At 45.3% G+C, this 9,643-nt stretch overlaps 1 protein-coding gene across 1 annotated transcript; it reads left to right on the top strand.

Annotated features, from left to right (window-relative positions):
* The first annotated feature begins 7,103 nt into the window (after window positions 1-7,103).
* Window positions 7,104-8,094, top strand: LOC117584100. Its single transcript, XM_034272849.1, has one exon. It carries the CDS (start codon window positions 7,157-7,159, stop codon window positions 7,964-7,966), a length of 810 nt encoding a protein of 269 aa, XP_034128740.1. The 5' UTR covers window positions 7,104-7,156; the 3' UTR covers window positions 7,967-8,094.
* Window positions 8,095-9,643: the final 1,549 nt, after the last annotated feature.

Below are 9,643 nucleotides of genomic sequence, written 5' to 3'. Positions count from 1 at the left end.
ATTACACAAATTGTGCAATATTTTTAATGGCATTTCAAAAACATAATCACCAGAGGGTGTGTCAATTATTTTAGATAATGTAAGAGCCGGCGGGAGTCTCTTCTATAGAAATGATTCCAAACCAAGGGAAAAAGCTTTCATTCTCAGCTGCAGATCTTTGGATCTCTTCTGCCATTCAATAATGGATCAAATAATACCTGAAAATGGGAGGAACCACAACCTTACTTTGTATTCTTTTATGGTTTAGGTTGGGCTTCGAAAGCGCGAATCACTTGTCGGATGAAAGACGCTGACGGCTGAGACTTACTAGTTGGTACAGGATTAAGTTTCCATCGCCTACAACTAAATGAAATGCCCGTGTAAACACGGATCTGAGCTTCCAGTTGAGATATCGCCGCCCGATATTCATCCTCCTATCTGGGCCCTACGTCTACGTGGCCGCACGTATGTGCATTCGTTAGTCCCCGGCAGACCATAAATTATACACCGAACATTTTTGCCAAAAGTCCTTGGAGCGTGGAGCAGGCTAGGGTCACGTTGCACGTGAGAAGTTTGAGCAAATGTCGCTCGGCGAATGGAGACCATGGAGAACCCAAAAGGGCACAGAAACTGTTGCTGCTGCATTCGTAATTAAATAAGGCAACAAGATGTCGACAATTGGGGATTTAAATAAACACACGAAAGCTACTTAAGTTTGGACATACGCCAGACTGTGACCCACATAACTCTTTCCCCATGCCAGGCCCATGCCAATCCACGCAAAGTTTGGGAGGCACCGCGGTGGAGGCTCTGTGAGAATTACATAAGTTGGGCAACCGCTAACGAGAAAGGTGTCTGGCACTAGGAATTAATGCGGCGGTTATGCGAGGCCTCTGGGCCTCTGGGATCTGCCGCTGGTTGGGGCGACCGCGGACCCGGATCTGACGGCGGTGGCAACGCGTAAAATTGCACAGCACATGTGTTTGGGGCTTAATCTGTTTAGGCAACACGAGAAGCGCCTGCCGACAACTTGGGCAAAACTTCTGGCGCCACAGCAAGGTAGCAGCAACTTCCGCCGCAAACGGGAGCGAGGGCCATGCGGGGTCACAGAATAAAGCACTAAGCAGCAGCGAGAGGCAGCGAAATGCAGCAGTCTGCAACACGTTAGAGTCAGAGTCGTTAACAAATGAACCAAAACTCGAATGCACCTTTTGCAGATCGATTTGTTCACTTTAAACAGCGACACGGAATGGCAATGTTTAAATCTTTATGCCCTCTGCAGGTGTATCTTAAGGTTAAAGTTGTACAGTTTGTGGCAAACATTTAGTTGCCATTGTGAAAGTCTTGCTGCCAGCAGGCATCAAATTTCAAACAAGCCCCTAATGGACTCGATTGGTCCTTTAACTTATTCATTAAGCTGACACGCCTAAATTAATACACAGCAATACAGAGACCATTTCTTTGTTGGCCAAATATCCTTTTTCCGGGCAACCGCAAACACTTTTTGTCCGGTGTGTGTCCGTCCAACACTTTCGTTTGTGGTTGGAAAAGAGACAATTTCTAAATGCAGTCTACACACACGAGTGCCCACATTCAATAATTTAAAGGAAAATACATTTTATGGAAATTAAACTCATTTGCATCTTTCTGGCACTTCTTTAAACTGAATATTTGCCCAACTAGCTTTTGTGTGTAGTGGAAAGAAATGCCCCCCATAAATTCAAAATGATTATAGAAAATATTTGTTTTCCATTGCGAGTCTGGGAATCCTTTGATTTAATTACGAGTTCCAGCCGACTTGAGCCCGGGACTTTGTAGGGCGTTTATCATTGTCATGGCACCATAATAAGTTTGCTGGCGGCAGTTTTCATTTTGGATTCTTGCTTACCTTTGGTCGGGTGCAAAATTAATATTCGTTATCGTCTCGTAAGTGTGTGCATGTGACAAATACCCGTGTAATGCCGTAACACACACACACACACAAAACACCGTCGAAATGGCCAGCAGGCTTAGCTCGGGTCGGGTGGCTCCCGACAACTGCAGCTGCAGTCGGCCAGATTGCCGAAAGGACGAAATTCAATTTATGTGAGCGCGCCACGACCAAGCACAAAAGTAAAGCACTATTTTCTGCCCCATGATTAGTTAATTAAAACGTCAGCTTTCAGTCCAAATGAACTCGCATTCCTTTCGGATCTGGCTCTGGGCTTGCTTGCCTGTTGGGCCACATTTGTGCTTGACATTTATTAATTTCGAATAACATTTGGCAATGACACGTTGGCCAGCTGATAGCTTTGTGCAATCGAAGCTGACACAGAATTTAATTGCTTAATTGAAGATGGACACACAGAGGCAAACGATAGCCGCTGGCAGGACTGTGGGCAAGGGAGACTGGTGGAGGAGCGATGCTTTGAATTCGTTTTCACAATTTTCGATTTACATAATAAGTCTCTAATCTAAATGAAAATCACAAATCAACGAGAAGCAACCATTTGCATTAATTAAGTGGGAGCTGGCCAGCAGCCCAGCAGCAGAGAGTATTGATTGGGATCATTTCTTTGTCCTTACTCCCAGTCACATCATCGCCTTCATCTACCGCAGAGCGAGCGGATCTCTGCGCTGCCAGAAACAAGTTCATTTCGAGCTGCCTCGGAGCATTGTCAGCGCCCTTTAATGGTCCAGGTAATAAACATAAAAACTAATTTCCCCCCCAAAAAAGCCAAGAATGTTAATCAAAAGATTGTCCTGCTAGATTGTGGCCACAACAGCAGCGAACGATTGCAGGCGAGGAGGTTCCGCACACCCCACGGAATGTGTGTTGGGGCCTCCTTATACGAGTGTGTGTGTGTGTGTTGGATGGGGATGGGGATGGGGATGGGTTTTGGGGTTGCTTCGGAGCTCTGCGGTTTCTGTTTTGTGGTAATTTCCGTTTATGTTTTTGAATTTTTTACTCACGGCTGCGCAAACACAACTGACTGCTGATGATGGCTTGGTCCTAGTCCTGGTCCTGGTCCTGGTCCTGGTCCGTCCTGTCCTGTCCCAGCTCGTACAAGGCGCAATGTTGTCTCATGTACACAGCTTTTCCTCTTTTCGTATTTCGTATTTCGTATTTGTTTTTATGGAATTACAAAATGGCTGAAACTTTAATTAAGCATGACTCAAAAAAGGTCACAGAAGCCATCCCGGCTAAAGGGTATTTGTTTTTCAGGTCAGCTTTCGGGAATGTAAGCCTTCGAGTGCCGCATAGCGGGCACAAATAACAAACTAATTAATTGTAATGAGAATGTTGAAGCACATTTACCCCCTTATGTACCACTGAAGCTACTAGAAATGGATCAAAATATCAAGTACTTCTGGGCATCAATTGTTTAAACAGAATTGAGTTTTCAGTGCCAGTTGAAATGTAAATTTGAAAACCATTGCGCTGATAAGCAGCACATTTGGCACCTGAAAAACAACAAGAGAAAAGCCTGTATTAAATGTATTATCCATTCGCTTCTACTGTTATTGTTGAAAAAAGAACAGCACAAAGCGGCAATGCTTTCAACTGTAATGATAAATGAACGCAAACTCTGAACATAAATCAAGAGAGTGGAGGGGCACGGAATTGGATGGTACTGGAGCTGGGGCTGCACCTCTGTGCCACTGATGGGATAAGCCCAACTTCGGCGGAGAACCAACTACGAAACGGTAGGAGGACGCAACGTCCCAGCCGCCCGTTGGATGATTTAAACGCGAATGCCTCGACTCGAAAAAGGGTTGTGGGAAATATGCACAAAAGGAACACGGCAAAAGCAGCGGAGAGCAGCCAAGCATATATGTATATGTGCACGCACACAATATATTTAATTTTTCACATTTTTTTAACAAATGAAAAAAAGGAGAGGGTCCAAAGGTGCAGCCAAAGAGACACCTACGGAGCGGAGTGGCACGGCCACAACAGTGGGGCTACCATGTGGGTCGCACAGCCATACAAATAAACACCAATTGCGCCACAGATATCCATATGCATTCGCACTCACATTCAGAGTTGCGACCTTTTTTTGGAACAAAATGTACCCAGGGGAGCAAGGGGTATATTTGGATCGAGGGCTATTGCGTGGGTTACCCCCACAACTGTGACAATTCTGACTGCAGTCCAGAGTGGCTGACTTGTCCAAAGCTGATGCTGAGTATCGCACAGTCGAACCTTTGCATGTCCCAAAATTGCATTCTGAATAATGTAGTGTTAATTCTCGAGAGTGCCATGTTCCCTGTTTTATGGGTTTAATGCTTTTGTTTATTGGTCTGCTGTTGCGTCAAGCAGGGCTTCTGCTTCTGCTTCGGCTTCGGCTTCGGCCTGCCAGGGCCTGTGCTCGGACATGGCGGTGGGGATACGCCGGGACATGTGGGACTTACAGCAAGGATACCCAGTTGGTGGTGCTGTTGACACACGATAAGAAAGCGCGCATTGTTTGGCCCGTGGCTTTGGGACCAGTTGACACTGCCACCAAATGAAATTTGCATTCTGCCGACCAACGCCCCAAAGCAGTGAAGAAGGTGGCGCTGAGTATTAATTGCCATAACTAATGCCGGCAAAGCAGTAGTGTCATCATAAGCTTCCGAAATAGATGAAATGTGAAATTCCACTAATGTCAGCAGAGCACGCTTCCCCGTCTCGCAGGGCGTGTCAGCCGTCTATCAAAAGTAGTTCGATTCGTAGTTCATTCCCATAAATGGAGAATGGATGTCCCCAACAAACATTTTAATCGATTCTTTATCGCCTTTCAGCACGAACACTTTCGGCTCGGCATGCATAAATTAAAGTCCTAATAGACAATCAATAATTATGATTGACAATATGGTCGCTGTCGCATATTCATTAATTGATGTCCTCACACATTTCATTCCAACTCAACTACGAGTCCTGCCTCTCCTCTGCCATGAGCACACATTGCTGAATAATTGTTGATTTGAATTTCCCCCGGTATGTAAATGATGTGTGCAAGTATTTCCATTCAAATATGCTCGCCGAGGATTTGTGGCCGAAATATAGTGAAAAATTCATGAATCGCAAATTTGTTCCTCGATGTCTACATAGCTGTTCGAATCATGGGCTTTGACATACATTTGATTTGTTGTTTAAATTTGTTAAAGTCGGACATTTAATTTGATTGTTTTATTGAGATTTGACCTTCTATTAATGCAAATCTCTCGACGAGTGATTATTATGGGAATGTACATATATCTCGAGTCAATATTGGCAATCAGCACTCGGCTCTGCTTTCAATAATACACTTTCAGAGAGCCCAATCATTTTATTTCACACAAAGCAGAAACAATTCCGCACTGGGCATAACGTTAAAGGTAATTTTTATGAATATTTGAGGGCCGCATAAACAGTTTTTTGTTTCCAATATTGCGAGAGGCATTTTGGCATTTACTTTAAAGTTTCTCTTGTGGGGGTTTGGTGGGTTGTAGGGATCTGCACACACACAAATGCGAGTACACCAACACAGAGACACACAGAAACTCACACATGGCCACGCATGAGTTCTCACATCGCCAGACCCGAGCGACTGAACAGTTTTAATAATTTCGTTTTATGGAAATGGCGCTCGGGTTAAATGATTCGAGTCGAATGTGGTGTGGTGGGGGGGGAAAAGTCGTAGCGTTTAATGTTTTGCACGGTAAACCTGTTCGCATTGTGTGTTGCATGCCGCATCCTGCGGCCACATTCCACCCCAAGGCACGCCCAGACAGTTCAAATTTCAATCATTACGAGAGGAATGAGGACTCTATCTAATCTGTAAAAGTCGCTGCTGCAAATCTCTTTTAAATGAGCCACTAATTGCAAACTGTAAGATAATACACAAAGAGCCGGCCCGGCCCGGCCCGGCCCCCCTGTTGTGCAAACTAATCAAAGGGGAGGGACTGGAGGACCTCCATGTCCGATAGTGGCAGAGGAAAAAAATTCTAGTTAAAGAAGCAATTATCGCAGAGAGATAGGGAAAAAGGAGTTTTTGTTTTGTGGCAAGTTTTGGGGATAACTTTTGGTTGCTGTTTGTGAGGCACGTTTATCAGTTCGTAAGTTTCGCCTCCGCTTCCAGCTCTCCGTCTCCTCGGAGTATCTGTGAGTGTGCCCTGGCCATTGTTAACTTTCTGCCTTACCAATGTCCATCAGAGATATAGGGCCAAAACTTTTATTTTGTAAGCATTTTGTGGGGGTCTCGTGAAGGAGCTTTTTAAAACATCAGCCCTGAAGCCAGTCCACGCTGCGAACACATGCGTAAATATTTATAAAACTCTAATCAGTCGGGGTATTTCGGGGTGATTTGTGTAGTGGATTATGCCAGCTGCTCCCCCAGTCGAACATTCACTTCATTTTGCTGGATTACCAAACTTTTCCCACTGATTAGGAGTGTGTGAAAGCTTTTATTATAAGCAAACACAATTCCAGTTAATGGCGCACGCTGAGGGCGTTCATTGTTCCATCTTAATGTTTGTTCTTTAGCATAGTTTAAAAATGCTCTATTTGAATCCCAGCTCTGCTTCCATGGGATGTGAGTAAAATAAATACTTTTCACACTTTTAATTTCTCTGTTGGTCAATTGAATCAGGGGAACCTTTTAATCAAATCCAAGAAAATGGCATGCTGCAAATAAAATCGTTGTAAAAAACATGTTACATTTCATTTGATTTATTTAAAGCAGTCTCTTTGAAGTCTCTCGTTGTCAGGCAACGTGTGCCCCGAATGCAGGCAGCTGGGATGATGGGGAGATGGGCACGGAGGGCCACAGACAGCCAGAATGTGTATGATGAGATTATTTGAATTACCTTTGCAATCAAATTGACACCACATAGACATCCCGGACTGGCTGGGACAGACAGTTGGACAGGAAACTGACAGCGCCAACCGACTGCTACCGCACACCGCACACCGCTCTCCCTGTCCCTCTCCAATACCAAAATCGTCTCCCAGCTGGCCGTGTCCAAGTGTCAGCCCGAGACACTTTACATTATTCATATGAGCTGATTCTAATGAAATTTTCAGCAATCCCAAAGCCGGGCTCGAAGTAGGCCGTTAATTGGATGTAACAGTGCCCCCCGACAATCCATTCGATTCCCACAGTTCGTATTGGAAGCACATCACAAATATCAGTTAAAGTTAGTAAAATTATCACAAAAAATAAATCAGAAAATGGAGTGCAACTGGGGCGATCGGTCCGACTTGATTTGCCAGCCAGTGGCTTTCAAAGAGAAGGTTTTCGGCGAGGAGAAGGCAATGACTTTCAAGGAGATCCAGCGCCGGGGCAATGTGATACTCACCCAAGCTCGGGAGCACTCTTTGGCGCTGACCAAGAACCTGCTCAAGGCCATGGATCCCAGTTGGCAGAGGCAGGCGGCCGTGGAGAGGGAATCCGGCTGCTCTGCCCCCCAGGCGTACCGCTTCAAGGAAATCTACGAGGGCAAGAAGAAACAGCAGCTGCGCAAGTGCCTCGAGGAAGAGCGCAAGCAGCGCGAGTTCCGCAGCCGTCCAATGCCAAACTTTCGCCAGTTACACGAGCGCCAGGCCGCCAAGACCGTCATCCACCATATAACCTTGCCGGTCACACCCAACGTGCTCAAGAACTCTATCCAGGCGGAGACCAGGCGCCGCCAACGGGTTGAGGAGTGCCTCAAGCAGTTCGAGATGGACATCCGAAACCATTACCCCCGAGCGAAGCCCATTCCGCGCAGCAGCACCACAAGCGCGCGGCCATCTCTGAAGCCCTTAAACAGCCAGTCCATGGCTGAGCGCCGTATACAGGTGCAGCCCTTTAACCTGTCCATCGAGAAACGTATTGAGAAACGCAGGCTCTTCAATGACAAGACCAACCAGATGCAGGAGGCGCGTCGCCAAGAGCATGAGGAGCAGCGCCTTCGTGCGGAACGTGAGGACTACCAGAAGCACCGCCAGATGACCACGTTCCGGGCTCGTCCCAATCCATTCTGCGCCACGCCACCTTAATGTGGTTTGGTCTTCCTGTTTCCACTTTTCCACTTTTCCATTTTTCAATTTTGCTTGTTTCTTTGTTTAAAGTTCTTGTTGAAATTTGTTTTGTTGTTCGTAGAAATTAAATTACTATAATCACCAGCGTGTGGGTGTGAATGACTGCACAATCGATTTGTTAAGTATACCCTAGCAGAGGATATTCCCATTACCACCAGAAGTTGGCGCCGACAAAGGGAAAGCATATCCTTCCCTAAAGAAGATTGTTGTCCAGTTCCTTTTCCTTTTTTCACACAGTTCCCTTATGCATGCCACAAGCATAATCTTAAATCCAATTGTTCTTGAAGGGTATTCAAAGGTGCGTACTCCGAAGCGAACTTCCTATTTTTTGGTTTAAAATGGCTCGGGTCGGTGGCTCCATCAATCAAGTGGCCCATCCCCATTCCATCCCCAGCCCACGTGTTTCCCGTACAAACAATTTGTTGTAAGTGTATCAATTGATGCGCCTGTGATGCATACGTATGTACGTATGAGTGTGAGTTTGCCACGTGAGCGTAGGAGTACGTCACATAATCAAAAGCACAAATACTAAAACAAGCACTCAAACTGTCAAAGCGATGATTGATAGTGTTGACATTCGCTTTTTGGCTCCTGCCATCCGCCCCTGGCCCTGGTAGCTGACTTTTTGTGCATTGGCTTTCTGTTAATGGGACGTTTTGGCGGCGGGTTCGTCCCTTTGAAAGGGATTCGATCCCCGCACACAGTGTTTATGCTCGTATATCCTTGCGCCTCCCTCACTCCCTCTACCCCATTGATAGTGCGATTCTGTCTGAATGATGAATTGCATTGCATGTGTTTATCGAGCTACACTGAAATTTGTATTTATTGCAAATTTGCTGGCGAGTTGAAAGGTGAGCATCCATCACCTGTACCTCGGATTGAATAGTCGTTAAGCAATTACAATTCATCAGCACATTTTGCTCGATTGGGCGGTAGTGTTGAGTAGTCGAGGCAATTATATGAAATTATTAAAATTAGCCCACTCAATAATTTCCCTTTAAGTGTGTATTAAATTGTGTACATGTATGCACTCCACTCTCTTTTCCTTCTCTTCTTTTCACAGCGTGCCAATGTTATTTCCACACTGTTAATTCAACATTTGCTGCCTATTTAACAGTCTGTAAAATGATTCCAGAGCAAAAACTGTGCTAACGGTTAACGCTGCCAGCGGGGTAGTTCAACGTATTCTGTACTTTAACAGACTTAACTTCTGTTACAATGAACTTAACAGTATTTTTGAAATAACGGACAATAGTCTGTTGCTTTAACAGAGTCTGGTTACTACCAGGTTCTCGTGGAGTCAAGGGTTTTTTGATTATTTGCTCTTACAAATTTTGGGTATGTATTCTGAATAAGCACTGAGTTTCGAGCGATTGAGTTCGAATCAAAAGTATATAATAGCCAAGCAAATTGTACTGAACTTGGAAGCAACACATGGAAAATCCTGGTAATGAGTTTCCTCTAAAGTGTTTTCCATACCGAGCACACCCAAGCCCTTTATTGTGGTATTCCGGACTCCTCTAAGCTTGGCTTAACTTGGATTAGCTACTAAGCATGTGCCGGCAGAACAGGTAACAAAAAAGGGAAGGCGAGAGGCATCGCAGCTCAAGTGCGTGCAAGCGAGAAGTTGCGTGT

This window comes from Drosophila guanche, unplaced genomic scaffold (assembly GCF_900245975.1).
Source record: "Drosophila guanche unplaced genomic scaffold, DGUA_6, whole genome shotgun sequence".
NCBI lineage: Eukaryota > Metazoa > Arthropoda > Insecta > Diptera > Drosophilidae > Drosophila > Drosophila guanche.
The sequence above is the reverse complement of the archived record's forward strand: the minus strand, read 5'-3'. Positions and strand labels throughout refer to the sequence as shown.